This window comes from Callithrix jacchus, chromosome 17, assembly GCF_049354715.1.
Source record: "Callithrix jacchus isolate 240 chromosome 17, calJac240_pri, whole genome shotgun sequence".
Classification (NCBI taxonomy): domain Eukaryota; kingdom Metazoa; phylum Chordata; class Mammalia; order Primates; family Cebidae; genus Callithrix; species Callithrix jacchus.
Window position 1 is genome coordinate 69,796,789 of NC_133518.1, and position 22,350 is coordinate 69,819,138.

General features: G+C 35.8%; 1 protein-coding gene and 1 pseudogene across 3 annotated transcripts in view; both read left to right on the forward strand.

Moving 5' to 3' along the window:
• The window catches only part of STT3B (STT3 oligosaccharyltransferase complex catalytic subunit B), a 111,278-nt gene that overhangs the window by 40,640 nt on the left and 48,288 nt on the right, over positions 1-22,350 (forward strand). For all 3 annotated transcript variants that reach the window (XM_035278541.3, XM_078354486.1, XM_035278542.3), the window contains 2 exons: positions 2,624-2,732; positions 6,036-6,323. In XM_035278541.3, the coding sequence (XP_035134432.1) occupies positions 2,624-2,732; positions 6,036-6,323 (397 nt within the window). The remainder of the gene's footprint in view (positions 1-2,623; positions 2,733-6,035; positions 6,324-22,350) is intronic.
• Positions 7,341-8,858, forward strand: LOC100405684 (protein-L-histidine N-pros-methyltransferase pseudogene; annotated as a pseudogene).

The following is a 22,350-nucleotide window of genomic DNA, read 5'->3' on the forward strand; positions in this document are numbered from 1 at the left end:
GGTAGGGAGATGATATTAGTGAAGTGTGGGCATGCTGGTAATAATTGAAGACTTGAATGTGAATGACATCTTTTGGGCAGAGATTTTAGAGTGAATTAATAAGAGATCTTAGAGGAGAACAGAAAGCAGAGAAGACTAGAGAGGTGGGGGTAAAAATCAAGAAACTGTTACAGCCAGCAAAGCCAAAGGAAGAAGGATTTGACAATGAGGGAGAGGCCAGGAATTATGGAAAATGGAAATGAAAAATATCTGTCAGGAAAACTTTATGAAGTTGGATTCTCATGGTTCCTGGTTTTTAAAACATGTTATTAATAGTCCCTTGACATCAGTTTTTTAAAATGAAAAATTAGGTTGAAAATTTAAAACCTTGGTATTCTTGTTAAAATACTAGTCCTCTTCCATTAAAATATTTTCACATGTTTTGGGGGGTGTTACTCTTTCTAGTGTATATTTAACTTTGTATGGTGAATCTCTTACATAGTTTAACTGTTGTTTATGAGCTTATCTGGGTAGAGCTATTTTTAGTTTTTGCTTCTATTGCTAATCCAGGTGTTGGGGTCTTGTTTTCAATGTTAGTTTCTGTCTTGGGGACTCCCTGTAAATTTAGACTCTTAATGCATAGCACAACATTTGATTTAATTTTTTTTTTTTTTTAATTGGAGTCTTTAAAGCCTTTAGATGAAGAACTTTGTCACTTCAGTGGTGGTGGTTAGATTGTTTTCCATCTTTTACTAACAGCGTTTCCATAATCATGGCTTTGTAAATACAATAACTACATTGTTTCTGGCATTCGAAGATACCCCTTTCTAAATTCTGATCTGGTAAATACTTCTTGGAGGAGGAAGGGAGCAAGGTAGCATTTATAGCATTAGCTTAGCTTTTCATGTTACTGGCACACAAAGTTGTTACTTAAAATTCTGATTTAAAATTCCCCTCAGAAATTTGGATGTATTACTCCATTGCCTTATAGCAATCCAGTGGTTCCACTGAGAAATAAGGTATTAATCTGATTTGTAGAAAAACTTTCTCTCTGAATTAATGATTTTAAGTCATACATTATCTTTAGTATTGTGAAATGTATTGGGATGTGTATGCTCTGTGAAACATAGTATTCTTTTTTTTTTTAAACTGTAAGAACTTCTAGACTACTTAAATTTTTTTCTACTTTCTATCTTGTTTTAATTTGCTCTTCATTTTTGTCCTTTATACTATTTAGCATATCTTTTATTTTATCTTGGCAATTATAATTTTGCCATTCAAAATCTTAAATGAGTTCTTTATCATAAGTCTATTTCATTACAGTAACTGTGGCCTTTAGGTGCTTCAGAGACACTATATTATTTACTTATTATAGCTACCCTGTGATGCAGGTACTTTTGTTAATCTCTGTTTTACAGGTGAAGGAACTAGAATGCAGAGGACATAAGTAACTTGCCCAACCAAGGTCACATAGCTTAGTCAGTATGGAACTAACATTCAAATGCATGCAATATGATGCTAGAACCTGCCTTTTAACCTCTAGGTTATACTTCTTTCAGATCTGAAAGTTTAATATTAATAACTCTTTCAGAGTTAATAACTCTGGGTTATATTAACCCTCTGCATATATTAATTCTTGTTACTGTTTCTACAGTATTTATTTTTCTATTTGCTGATTTTGATATTTAGCTGTCATGGTGCTTACTTTTCTCAAATGTGGGATTTTTTGGATGTGTTGCTTATTTTGGTATTCAAAAAGACTATAAAAATGCTACAGAGCTTGCATCTAGTGATTGTTGGAGTTGGGATCATAACTTGCTGCTGGAAAGGATGTATCAAACCGATTTGGGGTTATAAGGATTTCCTGGTTCATCTTGTGTCCAGCATCGTTCTGCTTCTTGACTCACTTGTCTACATGCAGTGCCTACCTCAGGCAGATTCCTCTGATACCCACTTCCCTACTTCGCAATAGTAGGGGAAGGGGATTGACTTGACTGAGTATACCTAATGCCATTACCCCGAGGATTGCTCCAGGCTTCTCCCCTGCCCATCACAGCTGCTCTATACTAAACATGGAATATCCCTGGAATTGCCCTCTATGGTTTATGGTTTTCTTCTGCTTTCATTTTGGGCTCTGGTTTCTTCAATTTCATTTTTTCTCATTTATCTCTTTCAGAAATTATAATTTCTTTTTCTATAAGATCATATTCTTGTTTTATAGTGCTGTTATGGTTTATTCTTTTTAAATTTTTAGTGCTGTTACAGTTTAAAGCCAACATTTTTAGGGTTGCAGGATTTTTGGCAATTATGGTGAGTGTGGCCTTTCTTCCATTTTGATGTTATCTTCTGTCAGCAGTTCTTAATTTTTTGAGATTCATGAACTTCTTTATTGCCCTCCACCACCTAGACCCCAAGCAATGCTAAATGTTATTTTTGGCATTACTAGTTTTGTAGGTATGGGTTCGAGGTTGGGGGTATTTTTATTTATATTAGAGGTATAAGCGTATACTTCTGATATTTTCAGATTATGTTATTCAAGTTTGAGAAAAATTGGTCTGAAAGATATATAACCACATAGTTTAATATGAAGGAGCTGTTTCTATTAAGCAGTTTTATAACATTTCATTTTTTCTCTTTTCTCTAGGTTTAACTATAGATCAACACATCATCTTGCATCTCATGGGTTCTATGAATTTTTAAATTGGTTTGATGAAAGAGCATGGTATCCCCTAGGAAGAATAGTAGGTGGTACTGTAAGTATATTAGTAGTTCTTTATGTTAATTATAACATTTATTGTTATTTGAGTAAATCATTAATTGCTAAGGTGGTGGGGATTCTTGAAAGCTTTATATAGTTAACAGATTTTTCTGTGGCTTATTATCCAGTATTCAATTTGCTTTCTCCTTGAAACCTCCTCCCCTTAACCCCCAACCTGTTTTTGGGTTATCTCACACTTGTCATTCTTTTTGACAAGTGGTGGAGGCTGGGTGGGGATCTACTATCACAGTGCATGTGAATGAAGTTCAGGTTATTTGTGTGTTTGCTTTTATAGCAATTTAATTGAAAAAAGAGTTTGGAAGGAGATAGAAACTTCGAATAATCATGATAATTATATATCTAGAATAATCAGACAATTAGAATTTTTCAGGCCCTGAATATTTCCAAATTATTCCAGGTAATTGACTATTGATTATAGTTCATGCAAACTTCTGATATCTAGAAAGATGACATAAGGGCAAATATTTTTAGGATTTAGGACATAAGGAGAATTTTGATATCTAGAAAGATGACATAAGGATTTGGGACATGAGAATTTTGAAGAAAAGGTGAAAGACAAGGCAATGCTGTTTTGTATTGGAGAAATATGTTTGTTTTTTTTAAATCAATTTTGCCAGAATTATTCATTTTGTTAAGGTTTTTCTTAACCCATAGAAACTTCTGACTCTGTTGATTACTTCTAGTATATGCTTGTTTTGTGTCTTTTTAAATTTTAATTTTCTTTTACTCTGGTGAGTTTATTTTCATGTTCTTTTTCTGACTTCTTGAGATACTTTCTCAGTAATTTTCAACTTTTCTTCATTATTAAGAGATGCATTTTAAGCCTAGAAACTACACAGTAACCACTGTACTAATTGCATTTCATAAGTTCTGATGTGTGTTATTTTCATTATCATTTCAATCAAAATGTATCTTAATTTTTATTATAATTCCTCGACTCATGGATTATTTAGAATTATTTTTAATTTCAAACACAAGGGGATTACCCAGTTAGTTATATTTTGTCTTTATACTTCAATTATATTGTGTTTAGAGCACAACTTCTATGTAATTTCAATCCTTTAAAATTTATTGAGACTTGACTTGTGATTTAGGATATTTAGGATATCCAGATTTTTATTAAAGTTCCCTTTGTGTTTAGAAAGAACATGTTCTCCATGGTAGTAAGGTGTTGTGCTTCTAGTCTGGGCATCTTATCCTTGATGTAAATAGAGATAAAGGCATAAATAGAGATGAAGGCACAATAGTGGTTATCATGTTCTGCGTTGTGAATTAGAGAAGTATTAAATGGGTAGTGCATGTTGTAGATAGCTATTACCTGCATTTCTTGTGGTGCTAATCTTATATACCCTATTGTATTACATTTGATAACTATAGTTTTTTTGTGTGTGGTTTATAACTTTATCTTAAATTTGTCCTCAATGGAAGCCTGTTGTCTCTGAGAGTCCTGATGTCCTGAGATTTGGGATCACCCCTGTAATTATCTTTCTCATTTGCCTTTCCTGGAGCCCTTTATGGGTTTCACTGGTTTTAGGACAGTTTTTCTTAGTTCAAGGGTTCTTAACACTGAAGGTTATTATAAATGTAGAACCCACATTCACACATCTGAATGAGTTTCATATTCTCCTTTTGGACTTTGTTTTTGCTCTGAGCATTGGAAGGCAGGCAGAGTTCCTTGATGGATGAATAGAATTTGTCTAGTTTCATAAGCATGTCCTGACTTTGTGCTGGTAATTAGGTCTTCACTTTGATCCCTGTGTTGGGTGAAAACCCTCGCCCCCATTTTCATTCCTTAAGGCCCTGGTTTGTTTGGCTTTTTCCTTCTCTATTGTGGTCTCCCATGACACCAGTACCTACTGTGAATTCCCTCTTCATTTTTGGCATCTGGAGAATTCTCTATCTTGAGCTTGATCATGCTTTGTTTCTTGTTAGGGTTTTATTTGTTTGTTTAGTTTTGGTTCTTTCATTTAGTGCTTCTATGAAAATTGGCTGTTTTGTGTGTGTCAGTTCAGTCTACCGTATTATATGGATATATTGACTTACCTTGAAAAACATTTTCAAATTTTCTTCCGTTTTTCAATATTGCTGACAAAATCACACACTGGTACCTAGTATTGAATCTGAAGTGGGACAAAATTTTTATCTGTTGAGAATGTGGATAAATTACCATACTTTCTTTCTACCCCTCCCCTTTTCTTTTTTCATGCATGAGCATCCACTTTCTGCCAGTTATTTTTCTGGATGCTGGAGAAAAAATTCCTGTTCTGGAGCTTATGTTCTTATGAGCGTAGGCAGTTAATAGACAGTAAGTAAGTAAAATAAACAGTATGTCAATTGATGGTAAGTGCTGTGGAGAAAAAGCAAGAGAGGTAAAGACGGGAGTGCCGGGAAAGAGGTTGCAGTTACAAATTGTAGAGCCAGGAAAGGAAATTTATAACCTTTGTAATTTCTGTTATGGAGTAAATAAAGAATCTTATAGGACTTACCTAAGGAAGCAGATGTAAATCCATGTTTTAGTCACAGAATAATAACTCAGAAAAAAATGTCCTGTTTACTGTTCTTTGAATCCTTTTAATGTTTGATGTTCCTCTTTTAGAGTGAGGATGAGGATAGCTGTTAACTGGCCTCTTCTAGTTTATTATTTCCCTTTTATCCCTAAGTACTTTAAGTGGTATAAAATATTTTAACTTTTCAGAAGTTCCAAAATATTACCTCTGAATTCACCAACTGCCTGTTTCTTCTTTTCCTAGCTATTTGCTTACTTTGCAAATCTAGGGCTTGAAAGGAGGGGACATTTTATATAAATACAACTTAAATAATTTTGTGCATGATTTTTCTTTATCTTTCTTTTCTCATTTTCTTTTGTAAGCACAAGTATGGGCAAAATTGGAGTGTGTTAGGACTCCAAACTGAAGAATGAGCTAGACTAAGACCCTGTTTTGATTAAAAAAAAAAAAAAAGTTAGTGGAATCAGTAAGAAAGTTACCTACAGTTTAACATTGTTAAACATTTTCAATTTTAATCATTCTTGGTTCATATTCTCTCTGATCTTTTTATTTATTCCTCCATATATGAGCTAGTTCCTCGTATGCAACACAAAAAGGTATGGGAGGTTTTGTTTTTTTGTTTGTTTTTGTAGTTTATAAAGAAGGCAAATTGTTTTGAGATGTTGCTTTCAAACTTATGGTAAACAAAACGTAATAATAAAGAAGAGTGCAGACATTAATATTTTTGTGTATCTCATTTTATATGTAATTTTTCATTTTTTTCTTCCTAGGTTTACCCAGGGTTGATGATAACAGCTGGCCTTATCCATTGGATTTTAAATACATTAAATATAACAGTTCACATAAGAGATGTGTGTGTGTTCCTTGCACCAACTTTTAGCGGCCTTACATCTATATCTACTTTCCTGCTTACCAGAGAACTTTGGAACCAAGGAGCAGGACTTTTAGCTGCTTGTTTTATTGCTATTGTACCAGGCTACATATCTCGGTCAGTAGCTGGATCCTTTGATAATGAAGGCATTGCTATTTTTGCACTTCAGTTCACATACTATTTGTGGGTAAGTAACATTTAATGTTTTGCTACCATTAATACTCAAGACCTTTCTCCTGAAACACTTTAGATTGTAGGCAGATTTGTCATTTACAAATTATAGAGTTGTGTACAGAGATCTGTGTTACTGTTCATAATAAATGTAATAATGGAAAATACAGGCACCTGTCAATTACGTATAACTAGATTAATATGTAGATAAATTGTGATTTTTCACAACAGATCTGTTATGGCTGATTTACCAGTCATTTTTAAATAAGTCAGAACCCCAAAGGAAGGGCTATCATAAAACAGTCTGTTGATATTTTTGTTTCTTTGTTTTAGGGAGATAGGTAAGAAATAGTTACCCATGAATGTTGAAGCACAGTTTGATGGAATTTTAAATTGTTTCTGAAACTAGCATTATTTATTTTGCTGCTGCCAGGCTATTTAAACTTAATGTTTATTTCCCTACCTATAAGATATGATGCTACTTAATCTTGGGTTCAATTTAACGCTTGCGATTGTTTATGTATTTGTTATTTTAGCTTTAGCTTATAATTTTCCAGTGACAGAAATTATCAAAATTCGTGTGTCAATATGTTTTTGTATATTTTATTAAGTATATTTTTAGGTAGCTAGGTGAATGGCAGCATGATTTTTCTCTTTAATAATTATTTTACGTTGTTCAGAACTACTTGGCTAATGAGTTTTTTGCTCTAGCATGGAATTCCTGAGGAGATTGTTGCAGTGTGGTCAGTATAGACAGTGTCTTGATCTTGAGTTTAAAAGGGAAGCAAGAAAAATACCCGTGGGAATGAAGATGATGCCAAGCAGTAGGATGTTGCCAGTGCTGTTGTACATATCAAAAAGTGTTTTTTAAAAACTCTTTGTTTATCGTATACAGCTGAGAAAAAAAAACACTTAAAATCTCTGTTGAATGCCTTTTAATAAACAATATATAATATTTTAAATTATAAAAGTAATACATGTATATGTGGATAGATCCTGATAATATAATGCTTAATAGAAAAATAAGTTGTGGAGAGGGCTGGATGGGCAAGTCGGGCACGATGGCTCGAGCCCGGGCGGTGGCGGCTGCGCCTCCCAATGAGACTGCCGGTGGGCTGGCTGTGCCTGAGCCTGGTGTCCGTGTGGCTGGCGCGGAGGATGTGGACGCTGCGGAGCCCGCTCACCTGCTCCCTGTACGTGAACATGACGAGCGGCCCGGGCGGGCTGGCGGCGGCAAGGAGAACCACCAGTGGTATGTGTGCAACAGAGAGAAATTATGCGAATCACTCCAGGCTGTCTTTGTTCAGAGTTACCTTGATCAAGGAACACAGATCTTCTTAAACAACAGCATTGAGAAATCTGGCTGGCTATTTATCCAATTATATCATTCTTTTGTGTCATCTGTTTTTAGCCTGTTTATGTCTAGAACATCTATCAATGGGTTGCTAGGAAGAGGCTCAATGTTTGTGTTTTCACCAGATCAGTTTCAGAGACTGCTTAAAATTAATCCAGACTGGAAAACCCACAGACTTCTTGATTTAGGTGCTGGAGATGGAGAAGTCACAAAAATCATGAGCCCTCATTTTGAAGAAATCTATGCCACTGAGCTTTCTGAAACTATGATATGGCAGCTTCAGACGAAAAAATTCAGAGTGCTTGGTATAAATGAATGGCAGAATACAGGGTTCCGGTAGGATGTCATTAGCTCCCTGAACTTGCTGGACCGCTGTGATCAGCCCCTGACTTTGTTAAAGGATATCAGAAGTGTCTTGGAGCCAACTAGAGGCAGGGTCATCCTTGCCCTGGTCCTCCCCTTTCATCCCTATGTGGAAAACGTAGGTGGCAAGTGGGAGAAACCATCAGAAATTTTGGAAATCAAGGGACAGAACTGGGAAGAACAAGTGAATAGTCTGCCTGAAGTTTTCAGAAAAGCCGGTTTCGTTATTGAAGCTTTCACCAGACTGCCATACCTGTGTGAAGGTGACATGTATAATGACTACTACGTTCTGGAGCACGCTGTCTTTGTTCTCAAACCAGTATAAACACGGGGAGGCCGAAGTCTTCAGAGTCCGCACCCTCTGGAATGTGCCCTTGGAAGGGGGTCTGCATTCACGATTATGTGAAGGGAGGACCCTTGGGGACTGCCATTCTAAATATCATGTAGGAATTTTAAAAGCCAAAATACTAATTATTTCTTTGTAGTGTGTAAAGGAATGTTTTTAAAAGAGAAAACCCCAACTCTTTTTGAATTTTTATCAACTCTTTACTCAGAGCCACTCTCTAATGCAGGTTACACTCCAATTATGATGGAAGATATTTTTTATACTTAATTGCAGTGGGGACTCATTCCCAGACAAAGCAATAGTCACGACTTCATGGAGCCAATCAATGGATTGTTTTTAATAAAATGAAGACTGGCAATAAAGCTGTCCATTCAGTTCCAAATACTGGTTTTAAGGTTTAGCCACTGATATTCTTTCATGCTTAGAAATTCTTTGTTACTATTCAAGAAAATGTTTTTAATCATGCTAATAAACTTTTTTGGAGATGACTTTGGCAAAAAAAAAAAAAAAGAAAGAAAAATAAGTTGTGATAAAATATGTGCAGTATGAGAAATCCTTGATGTAAATTTTTAAGCAGTACAAACCATACTGTGTTTGTTAATAGTTTATAATGAAAGTATAAAAATGTGATAGATAAGCTTCATGTACACCAGCTTTGTGATAATGGGTTTTCCTGAGAGTGGGTGGGTGATACTGAGGTGGGCAGTACTAAGGGAGCTTCAACTATGTTGGCCAAAAATTGTTTTAAAGGAAGTATCCTGAAGCAAATGTATTATTTTTAAATTTGAAGTCTGAATAGCTAGGCTCATAACTATTTTAATATTCTCTGCACTTGTATATGTTTCAAATACTTGATAATACATTTTTAAAATAAAATATTTTGTAGACATTTAGACAACAGAAAAATATAAAGGGAAAATCACCCAGAGCTAACTACCATTTTTGCATTTTTGAATTTTGGGAATATTAAATTCATGAATAAGTCCCAGTTGGTCATGGTATATAATCTTTATCATATGCTGCTGAATTTGGTTTGCTAGTATTTTCCTAAGGATTTATGCATCCATGTTCATAAGAGGATACTGGTTGATAATATTCTGTACTTGCATCTGTCTGGCTTTGGGATCAGGGTAATGCTGGCATCATATAATGAGTTAGGAAATGTTCTCTTCAATTTTTGGAAAAGTTAGAGGATTAGTGTTGCTTCAGTTCTTTAAACATTTTAGTAGAATTCACCAGTGAAACCATCAGGACTAGGACTTCTCTTCGTTGGGAGATTTTTGATTGCTGATTTAGTGTCCTTGCAAGTTATAAGTCTCTGCAGATTCTCTACTTCATTGTGACTTAGTCTTGGTAGGTTTTTGTGCTTCTATTAATAGGTATTTGTTCATGTAAGCTATTCAATTTGTTAGCATACAAGACTTGATAATACTCTTAAAATCCTTCGTATCTCCTATGGAATCAAGTAGTAATGTCCCCACTTTCTGATTTTAGTGATTTGAGTCTTCTCTCTTTTTTTCTTAACCTAGCCAAAGTTAGTCAATTGTGTTGATCTTTTTGAAGAACCAACTTTTGGTTTCATTGATTTTTTTTTTTTTTCCTGTGTTCTTTTTCTTTTCTCTCTTTTAGTGTATATGCTGCTAAAGTGAGCACTCTTTTATCTCTGTTTTGGTCTTTATTATTTATTCAGTTTTGTCTTTCTGGAAGCTTTGGGTTTAGTTTGTTCTTTTTTTGGTTCGCAACTTAGTGTGTGAAGTCAGGTTTTTGATTTGAGATTTTTTTTGTTTTGTTTTTGAATGGAGGCATTTGTAGCTATAAATTTTTCCCTTGGTACTACTTTCACTGTGTCTTCCAAGTTCTGATACGTGTGGTTTTGTTTTCATTCATCTGTAAGTATTTTCTCATTTTTCTTGATTTCTTTTTTAATCTATTGGTAAGGTATCTTGTTTAATTTCCACAAACTTTTTTCTCAGTTTTCCTTCTGTTAATGATTTCTGATTTCATCCTGTTGTGGTTGGAGAAGATACTTTGTATACTATCTATATTTTAAATCTGTTGAAACTTAATTTTTGGCTTTAATTTGTGGCCCAACATATTGTGTGTCTTGGAAAATGTTCCATGTGTACTTGAGAAGAATTGTGTATGCTGTTGTTATTCAGAAAAGTGTTTTGTATATATCTTTTAGACCTAGTTGGTTTATTGTGTTGAGTTCTATATTATCTCCTGTCTGGTTGTTCTGTCCATTACTGAGAACAGAGTATTGATGTCACCAGCTATTACTATAGAACTTTTCATTTCTTCAATTCTGTCAAGTTTTTTTTCTCCTTTATTTTGATGGTCTATTACTAGGTACATAAATGTTTGTAATTGCTATACCTTCTTGCTGTATTGAACCTCTTATTGCCATATAAGAGTTCTTTCTGTTTTGTAACCTTTTTTAAAAAAAAAAATGCAAAGTCTGTTTTTTCTTTTGTAATTTTGTAGAGATGAGATTTTACCATGTTGCCCAAGCTGGTCTCAGCACTCCTAGGCTCAAGCAGTCCTCCCTCCTCGGCCTCCCAAAGTGTTGGAATTACAGATGGGAGCCACCACCCTTTTTTTGCTTTCGAATTGTTTAAAGTCTGTCTTTTCTGATACTGGTATAGCCACCCCTGCTCTCTTTTGGTTACTGTTTGCATGGAATAACTTTCTGTCATTTTGCTTTCAGTCTCTTTGTCTTTGGATTTAAAGTGTATCTCTTATATAACAATATGTAGTTGGATCATGTGTTTATTCTTCCTGCCAATCTGTTTTTGGAGAGTTTAACACACATTTGAAGTAATTACTGATAAAAAGGGACTAATTTCTGTGGTTGTGCTGTTTTCTATTTGCCTTATAGCTTTTTTTGTCTCTCATTTCTCCATGAGTCTTTTTTTGTGTTTAGTAGATTCTTTTGGTAGTGAAACATTTGAATTTACTTTTGTGCATTATTTGTGGATTGCCTTTCACACTGTGGATAGTGCCCTTGGCACAAATTTTAAATTTTTATGGAGTCTTCATTTTTGTTGTTGTTGCTTGTGCTTTTAGTGTCATATTTAAGGAACTGTTGCCTAATTGAAGGTCATGAAGATTTACACCTGTTTCCTTCTAAAGATTTTATACTTCAAGTTCCTCCACTAGGTTTTTGATCCATTTGAAGTATTTTTGTATATGGTGTGAGAGAGGAGTTTTAACTTCATTTTTTGCATGTGGATATCCACTTGTCTTAGCACTGTTAAAAAAAAAATACTCTTCTTCGTTGAATGGTCTTAGCTCTCCTGTCAGAAATCAATTGATTGTAAATGTATGGGTTTATTTGTGGACCTTTAATTTTATTCCATTGCCCTCTGTATGTTGTGTCTTTATGCCAGTAGCACACAGTTTTGGTTTCTGTGGCTTTGTAATGAGTTTTGAAATCCAAAAGCATACATTCTTCAATTTTTTTCTTATTTTTCAAGATTGCTTTGGCTGTATGGGGCCTCTTGTTATTTTCGTAAGTTTTAGGATTAGCCTGTTCATTACATCTTTTTTTTTAAGTGGAATGATACTGTTTTGTTAATTCAACAGAAATTTTTGTAGAATATAATATGGAGCAGCTGTTCTTTTATATGTCGATTATACAGGGTTAAATGGTATCTAGTAGAAGAAATCATGGATATCACTGCTTTGAAGGATTATATTAACAGAAGGATGGAATGATAAAACATTCTCACCCAGGAACTAGGAGGTTACCTAGTGAGTTTTTCTTTTGTTTTCTTTTAAAAAACAACATATTTAAGTAAATTAGGTTTACAGTGGAAACAGCTTCAGTATTTGAAAATTAGAAAACTTGTGTTTGAGTTCTGGTATAAAATACTCTCTGACTCTTGACAAATTGCCACTTGTGAATCTCATTCAGTTTTCTTATAAGTAAGATAGAGAAAATGTTTTGGCTACAGAATTATAATAGATAGGGACATTTATTTAAAGTTTCATTATTACTAATTGAAAGTGGAAATAATTACAGTTCTAACTACTCTGAAAAGTGGTTTTAGCCCAAATGAATATTTGGGGTTTTCTTAGAATACTTTTTTTTGTTAATTTCTAATTCTATTGTTGAAGACCATGCTTTGTATAATTTGTCTTTTTAGTATTTAGACTTGTTTTACGGTCTAGCAAAGAAGTCTGTGAAGTATGGCCCATATGTAGGTTACCTGCTTTAGTAAATAAAGTTACACTGGAACACAGACTTGGCCACTCATAAACATACTGCTTTTGCCTTCTTTTACACCAGAATGACAGAATTGCATAGTTGTCACAGATCTGGCTCCTAAGTGTAAATACTTACCATCTTGACTGTTCAGAGCAAGATTGCTGGATCCTGGTCAAGCATGTTCTCCATGCTGGAGAGAGTTAACCACATATGCTTGAAAAGAACATGTCCTCTGCTGTTGGGAAGTTTCATATGCTTAATTAATCGTCAGGTCAAGTTGGTGGTATTGTTGTCAAATCTTCTATATCCTCAGTGGTTTTCTTTCAAGTTCTGTCTTCAACAATATGCTTTGGAGATTTCAATAACTGCCTCTCAGAAACAGTTTTTTTCTTTTAGTTCTGTCAGTTTCTACTTTCTGTATTTTAAGGATTTAAGTTCCCTGTACACTTAAAATTTTTACATATTCCTATATTCACCCTTTTTGTGAAGTAGTTCTCTTTGTCTCTAGGAACATTCCTTGTCTTAAAATCTGCTTTGTCTGATTGATTTCATATGATTCCTGTTTCCATGACTTACCTTTTTCTGTCCTTCAAAACCAAACAGTTTGTATTTCTGGATTTGAAAGTTTCATTGATTGCATATTGGTTGGATCTTGACTTTTTATTCAGACTGACCATCTATACCTTTTGATTGGAACTTTTAGTCCATTTACATTTAATGCAGTTTTTAAATATTATTTAATTTGCATCTGCCAATTGCTGTCTTCTTTTGTGTTGAGATGTATTTTTAAGTATATATTTTAATTCCCCTGATTGTTTAGCTTCTATTGCTATTTATTTATAGTGCTTGATGCAGAGAATGAATCATAATTCATCTTCTTATTACAATCTACTTCTACTTCACATAATTCTGGTAAAATATAGCAGCTTTGATCCAACACAGCTTTATTTTTTTTCTCCTCGCCTCTGTGCTGTTATTGTCATATATATAATATATCTGTGTATGTTATCTACCTAACCATACAAATTATATTCATATAGTTTATACTTATTAAATTAAGAAAACAATTAAGAGAGTCTTCTATATACTCCATATTTACCATTTCCAGTACTCTTTATTCTGTCCCATAATCTGAGTTTCCATTTGTTATAATTTCCTTTTAGCCTGAAGGATTTTCTTTTTTTCATTTTTATTTTTTTTAATTTTTTATTGCATTTTAAGTTTTGGGGTACATGTGCAGAACATGCAAGACAGTTGCATAGGTACACACATGGCAGTGTGTTTTGCTTCCTTTCTCCCCTTCACCCACATTTGGCATTTTTCCCCAGGCTATCCCTCTTCAGTCCCCACGCCCACTGGCCCTCCCCTTATCCCCCCAATAGACCCCAGTGTTTAGTACTCCCCTCCCTGTGTCCATGTGTTCTCATTTTTCATCACCCGCCTATGAGTAAGAATATGCGGTATTTCATTTTCTGTTCTTGTATCAGTTTGCTGAGAATGATGTTCTACAGATTCATCCATGTCCCTACAAAAGACACGAACTCATCATTTCTGATTGCTGCATAATATTCCATGGTGTATATGTGCCACATTTTCCCAATCCAGTCTATCATCAATGGGCATTTGGGTTGATTCCAGGTCTTTGCTATTGTAAACAGTGCTGCAATGAACATTCGTGTGCATGTGTCCTTATAGTAGAACGATTTATAGTCCTTTGGATATATACCCAGTAATGGGATTGCTGGGTCAAATGGAATTTCTATTTCTAAGGCCTTGAGGAAACCCCACACTGTCTTCCACAGTGGTTGAACTAATTTACACTCCCACCAACAGTGTAAAAGTGTTCCTTTTTCTCCACAGCCTCTCCAGCATCTGTTGTCTCCAGATTTTTAAATGATCGCCATTCTAACTGGCGTGAGATGGTATCTCAAATGTGGTTTTGATTTGCATCTCTCTGATGACCAGTGATGATGAGCATTTTTTCATAGGATTGTTGGCCTCATATATGTCTTCTTTTGTAAAGTGTCTGTTCATATCCTTTGCCCATTTTTGAATGGGCTTGTTTGGTTTTTTTTCCTGTAAATCTGTTTGAGTTCTTTGTAAATTCTGGATATCAGCCCTTTGTCAGATGGGTAAACTGCAAAAATTTTTTCCCATTCTGTTGGTTGCCGATTCACTCTAGTGACTGTTTCTTTTGCCATGCAGAAGCTGTGGAGTTTCATTAGGTCCCATTTGTCTATTTTGGCTTTTGTTGCTAACGCTTTTGGTGTTTTGGTCATGAAGTCCTTGCCTACTCCTATGTCCTGAATGGTTTTGCCTAGATTTTCCTCCAGGGTTTTTATGGTTCCAGGTCTTATATTTAAGTCTTTAATCCATCTGGAGTTAATTTCAGTGTAAGGTGTCAGGAAGGGGTCCAGTTTCTGCTTTCTGCATATGGTTAGCCAGTTATCCCAACACCATTTATTAAACAGGGAATCCTTTCCCCGTTGCTTGTTTTTGTCAGGTTTATCAAATATTGTATGGTTGTAGATATGCTGTGTTGCCTCCGATGCCTCTGTTTTGTTCCATTGGTCTATATCTCTGTTTTGGTACCAGTACCATGCTGTTTTGATTACTGTAGCCTTGTAGTATAGTTTGAAGTCTGGTAGTGTGATGCCTCCCGCTGTGTTCTTTTTGCTTAGAATTGACTTGGCTATGCAGGCTCTCTTTTGGTTCCATATGAAGTTCATGGTGGTTTTTTTCCAGTTCTGTGAAGAAAGTCAATGGTAGCTTGATGGGGATAGCGTTGATTCTGTAAATTACTTTCGGCAGTATAGCCATTTTCACGATATCAGTTCTTCCTAACCATGAACATGGAATGTTTCTCCATTTGTTTGTGTCCTCTCTGATTTCGTTGAGCAGTGGTTTGTAGTTTTCCTTGAAGAGGTCCCTTACATTCCTTGTGAGTTGTATTCCAAGGTATTTTATTCTTTTTGTAGCAATTGTGAATGGCAGTTTGTTCTTGATTTGGCTTTCTTTAAGTCTGTTATTGGCGTAGAGGAATGCTTGTGATTTTTGCACATTGATTTTATATTTGCTGAAGTTGCTTATCAGTTTCAGGAGTTTTTGGGCTGAGGCGATGGGGTCTTCTAGGTATATTGTCATGTCGTCTGCAAATAGAGACAATTTGGCTTCCGTTTTTGCTATTTGAATACCCTTTATTTCTTTTTCTTGCCTGATTGCTCTGGCTAGAACTTCCAGTACTATATTGGATAGGAGTGGTGAAAGAGGGCATCCTTGTCTAGTGCCGGATTTCAAAGGGAATGCTTCCAGTTTTTGCCCATTCAGTATGATATTGGCTGTTGGATTGTTGTAAATAGCTTTTATTACTTTGAGATACATTCCATCGATACCGAGTTTATTGAGGGTTTTTAGCATAAAGGGCTGTTGAATTTTGTCGAATGCCTTCTCTGCATCAATTAAGATAATCATGTGGTTTTTGTTTTTGGTTCTGTTTATGTGGTGAATTATGTTTATAGACTTGAGTATGTTGAACCAGCCTTGCATCCCCGGGATGAATCCTACTTGATCATGATGGATAAGTTTTTTGATTTGCTGTTGCAGTCGGCTTGCCAATATTTTATTGAAGATTTTTGCATCTATGTTCATCATGGATATTGGCCTGAAGTTTTCTTTTCTTGTTGGGTCTCTGCCGGGTTTTGGTATCAGGATGATGTTGGTCTCATAAAATGATTTGGGAAGGATTTCCTCTTTTTGGATTATTTTGAGTAGTTTCAGAAGGAATGGTACCAGCTCCTCTTTGTGTGTCTGGTAGAATTCGGCTGTGAACCCATCTGGACCTGGGCTTTTTTGTGTGTGGTAGGCTCTTAATTGCTGCCTCGACTTCTGACTTTGTTATTGGTCTATTCATAGTTTCAGCTTCCTCCTGGTTTAGGCTTGGGAGGACACAGGTGTCCTGGAATTTATCCATTTCTTCCAGGTTTACTAGTTTATGTGCATAGAGTTGTTTGTAGTATTCTCTGATGATGGTTTGAATTTCTGTGGAATCTGTGGCGATTTCCCCTTTATCGTTTTTTTATTGCATCTATTTGGTTGTTCTCTCTTTTTTTTTTTAACAGTCTGGCTAGTGGTCTATTTTGTTGATCTTTTCAAAAAACCAGCTCTTGGATTTATTGATTTTCTGAAGGGTTTTTCATGTCTCTATCTCCTTCAGTTCTGCTCTGATCTTAGTTATTTCTTGTCTTCTGCTGGGTTTTGAGTTTTTTTTATCTTGCTCCTCTAGCTCTTTCAATTTTGACAATAGGGTGTCAATTTTGGATCTTTCCATTCTCCTCATATGGGCACTTCTTGCTATATATTTTCCTCTAGAGACTGCTTTAAATGTGTCCCAGAGATTCTAGCATGTTGTGTCTTCATTCTCATTGGTTTCAAAGAACTTCTTTATTTCTGCCTTCATTTCGTTGTTTATCCAGTCAACATTCAAGAGCCAGTTGTTCAGTTTCCATGAAGCTGTGCGGTTCTGGGTTGGTTTCTGAATTCTGAGTTCTAACTTGATTGCACTATGGTCTGAGAGACTGTTTGTTATGATTTCAGTTGTTTTGCGTTTGCTGAGGAGTGCTTTACTTCCAATTATGTGGTCAATTTTAGAGTAGGTGTGATGTGGTGCTGAGAAGGATGTATATTCTGTGGATTTGGGGTGGAGAGTTCTGTAAATGTCTATCAGGTTTGCTTGCTCCAGGTCTGAGTTCAAGCCCTGGATATCCTTGTTGATTTTCTGTCTGGTTGATCTGTCTATTATAATATTGACAGTGGAGAGTTAAAGTCTCCCACTATTATTGTGTGGGAGTCTAAGTCTCTTTGTAAATCATTAAGAACTTGCCTTATGTATCTGGGTGCTCCTGTATTGGGTCCATATATGTTTAGGATCGTTAGCTCTTCTTGTTGTATCGATCCTTTTACCATTATGTAATGGCCTTCTTTGTCTCTTTTGATCTTTGTTGCTTTAAAGTCTATTTTATCAGAGATGAGAATTGCACCTCCTGCTTTTTTTTTGCTCTCCATTTGCTTGGTAAATCTTCCTCCCTCCCTTTATTTTGAGCCTTTGTGTATCCTTGCATGTGAGATGGGTTTCCTGGATACAGCACACTGATGGGTTTTGGATTTTTATCCAATTTGCCAGTCTGTGTCTTTTGATTGGTGCATTTAGTCCATTTACATTTAGGGTTAATATTGTTATGTGTGAATGTGATACAGCCATTTTGATGCTAGCTGGCTGTTTTGCCCATTAGTTGTAGATTCTTCATTATGTTGATGCTCTTTAGCATTTAGTGTGATTTTGGAATGGCTGGTACTGGTTGTTCCTTTCTATGTGTAGTGCCTCTTTCAGGAGCTCTTCTTGTAAAGCAGGCCTGGTGGTGACAAAATCTCTGAGTACTTGCTTGTTCACAAAGTATTTTATTTTTCCTTCACTTCTGAAGCTCAGTTTGGCTGGATATGAAATTCTGGGTTGAAAGTTCTTTTCTTTAAGGATGTTGAATATTGGCCCCCACTCTCTTCTGGCTTGTAGAGTTTCTGCCGAGAGATCTGCTGTGAGTCTGATGGGCTTCCCTTTGTGGGTGACCCAATCTTTCTCTCTAGCTGCCCTTAGTGTTTTCTCCTTTATTTCAACCTTGTTGAATCTGTCGGTTATGTGCTTTGGGGTTGCTCTTCTTCCGGAATATCTTTGTGGTGTTCTCTGTATTTCCTGCATTTGAGTGTTGGCCTGTCTTACTAGGTGGGGGAGATTTTCCTGGATAATGTCCTGAAGAGTATTTTCCAACTTGGATTCATTCTCTTCGTCACATTCTGGTACACCTATCAAACGTAGGTTAGGTCTCTTCACATAGTCCCACATTTCTTGGAGACTTTGTTCATTCCTTTTTGCGCTTTTTTCTCTGATCTTGGTTTCTCGTTTTATTTCATTGAGTTGATCTTCGACTTCTTATATTCTTTCTTCTGCTTGGTCAATTCGGCTGTTGAAACTTGTGCATGCTTCTCGAAGTTCTCGTATTGTGTTTTTCAGCTCCTTTAATTCATTCATATTCCTCTCTAAGTTATCCATTCTTATCATTTCCTCGAATCTTTTTTCAAGGTTCTTAGTTTCTTTGCATTGATTTAAAACATGTTCTTTTAGCTCACAAAAGTTTCTCATTATCCACCTTCTGAAGCCTAATTCCGTCTTTTCGTCACAGTCATTCTCCATCCAGCTTTGTTCTCTTGCAAGTGGAATCATATAGTATTTGTCTTTTGTGACTGGCTTGTTTCACTTAGCATAATGTCTTCAAAGTTTATCCATATTGTAGCATGTCAGGATTTCCTTTTTCAGGTGGAATAATACTCCATTGTAGGTATATGCCATATTTTGCTTACTAATTCATCTGCAGATGGACACTTTTATGATTTAGCTCCTTTGAAAGTGGTTGTACAAATCTCTCTTCAAAACCTTGCTTTTGATTCTTTTGAATATGTATGTTGAAGTGGAAGTGTTGGATCATATGTCAATTCTATTTTTAAATTTTGAGGAAATGCCAAAATGTTGTCCACAACAGCTATATCACTTTACATTCCCACCAACACTGTAAAGGTTTTAAGTGTTCCCTGTCCTTGCCAACACATGTGATTTTCTGGTTCTTTTGATAGTAGCCTTCCTAATGGGTGTCAGGTGGCATCTTGGAGTTTTATTTGGAGTTTTCAAATAAGTAGTAATGTTGAGCATATTTTCATGTGCTTTTTGGCCATTTGAAAAGCCTACACCTTCTCCTGGGTATTCACAATGACTTTCTAATTTTCCATAATATATGTGGTTAGTTTTTAATGTCATAGTCTTTAATATTTGCTTTCCAAATGCGGAAAAGCAGAAAAATGAAGGGGAAAAAAGTACCAGTCCTTTAAATACCCTGCCAGTCACTTCAGCCAGAGGAGGGGCTTGCAACGATGGGGCTAAAATGTAAAGGGTACCTCTTTGTCTGCCCTTCTCTGACAGAAAGCAGCAATCAGTGATCAGAGTGCAGAACCTCAGTACTTGGAGGACAAGTTTCCTCACATCAGATTGATTCTGCCTGTGCAGTTATTGTCTAGGTAGGGAGCTGATTTCAGCATCTTCCCAGAATCCTCACCTGTCTTCCTTTTTGAAGGATAGTTATGTAAGAATGTAGTATGTCACCTATAATCCCAGCATTTTGGGAGGCCAAGGTGGGTGGATCACAAGGTCAGGAGATTGAGACCATCCTGGCCAACATGGTTGAGACTTCATCTCTACTAAAATACAAAAATTAGCTGGCCGTGGTGGCGCATACCTGTAGTCCCAGCTACTGGGAAGTTGAGTCAGGAGAACTGCTTGAACCTAGGAGGCTGAGCTTGCAATGAGCCGAGATTGCGCCACTGCACTCCAGCCTGGCGACAGAGTGAGACTGTCTCAAAAACAAGGGAAAAAAATGTATTACATTGGTGCAAAAGTAATTGGGTTTTTGTCCCATTACTTTTAATGATGCTTTTGTCTTTCATTTAACACTTGATAATTTCCTCTTTCATTTAATGCTGTGAGTATGTCATTCCACTTCTGTCAGGATTTTTTTTTCTGATACAAAGTCAGTCATATCATTACTTCCCAGTGGGGTTTTTTTTTGCTTTTCAACTTTTTCTCTTTTTCTTTATCTGCCAGTACTTTGACTACAGTTGGACTATGTATAGTTCTCTGTGTTTATTGTATTTGGTGGCTTCATGGGTTTCATCGATCTGTAGATTAGTGCTTACCTTAGAATTTGGGAATTTGTAATTGTTTCTTTAAATACTGTTTTGTATCTTTCTTTGTAGCCTTTCCTTTTTTGGATTTCTATTTTTCTCTGTTACTATTGACTTATCTTCGTGATCACTGATTCTTCATCATCTCAAATTTGCTATTGAGCCTACTTAGTGAATTTTTTTGTTTTGTTTATTATGCTTTTCAACTCTAAAATTTGTGGTTCATTCTCCTCACATGTAAAGGAGAATATATTCTGTTTCTTTATGGAAATTCTGTTATATTTTATATTTTCCTTTAATTTTCTTAATATAATCTTTAATTCCTTGAACATATTTATAATACCTGTTTTAGAGTCTTTATTCTCTCACTACAACATCTGGGCCCACTCAGAATTAGTTTTTATTGATCAAGTCCCCTTTCCCAACCTACACCTGTCCAAATATGGTTCACACTTTCTTGTTTCTTTGCATAGCTTGTAGTTTTAGGTTGAAGTTTACTCAAGTTATCTTTATTTTATATATATATATATATATAAAATAAAGTATATGTATATTATATATATACACACACTATATATAATATATTTTTTTTATTTTATATATATATAAAATAATATATAATTGCATGTAAAGAACATGCAGGATTGTTGCATAGGTACATACTTGGCAATGTGGTTTGCTGCCTCCATCCCCATCACCTATATCTGGCTTTTCTCCCTAAGTTATCCCTTCCCAACTCCATATCCCCCACTGTCCTTACCCTAGTCCCCCTCCTAGTCCCCCCCGACCACAGACCTTAGTGCATGATGCTCCCCTCCCTGTGTCCATGCGTTCTCATTGTTCAACAACCGCCTATGGGTGAGAACATGCAGTGATATATTCTCTGTTCAACTGTCAGTTTGCTGAGAATGATGATTTCCAGGTTCATCCATATCCCTACAAAGGACACAAACTCTTTGTGTTTTATGGCTGCACAGTATTCCATGGTGTATATGTGCCACATTTTCCCTGTCCAGTCTATCATCGATGAGCATTTGGGTTGGTTCCAAGTCTTTGCTATTGTAAACAGTTCTGCAACGAACACAGGTGTGCATATGTCCTTATAATACAATGATTTTAGATATATACCCAGTAATGGGATTGCTGGGTCAAATGGAATTTCTATTTCTAGGTCCTTGAGGAATCACCACATTGTCTTTCAGAATGGTTGAACTAATTTACACTCCCATCAAAAGTGTAAAAGTGTTCCTATTTCTCCACATCCTCTCCAGCATCTGTTGTCTCCAGGTTTTTTAATGATCGTCATTCTAACTGGCGCGAGATGGTATCTCAATGTAGTTTTGATTTGCATTTCTCTAATGACCAGTGATGAGCATTTTTTCATATGTTTGTTGTCCTCATATATGTCTTCTTTTGGAAAGTGTCTGTTTATATCCTTTGCCCACTTTAGAATGGGTTTGTTTTTTCCTTATAAATCTGTTTTAGTTCCTTGTAGAATTTGGATATAAGTCCTTTGTCAATGGGTAGATTGCAAAAATTTTTTCCCATTCTGTTGGTTGCCAGTTCACTCTAATGATTGTATCTTTTGCTGTGCAGAAGCTCTGGAGTTGAATTAGATCCCTTTGGCTATTTTGGCTTTTGTTGCCAGTGCTTTTGGTGTTTTAGTCATTAAGTCCTTGCATATGCCTATGTCCTGAATGGTTTTGCCTAGGTTTTCTTCTAAGGTTTTTATGGTGTTAGGTCTTATGTTTAAGTCTTTAATCCATCTGGAGTTAATTTTAGTGTAAGGTGTCAGAAAGGGGTCCAGTTTCTGCTTTCTGTACATGGCTAGCCAGTTTTCCAAACACCATTTATTAAACAGGGAATCCTTTCCCTATTGCTTGTTTTTGTCGGGTTTGTCAAAGATTAGATGGTTGTCGATGTGTGGCGTTGCCTCTGAGGCTTCTGTTGTGTTCCATTGGGCTATATCTCTGTTTTGGTACCAGTATCAT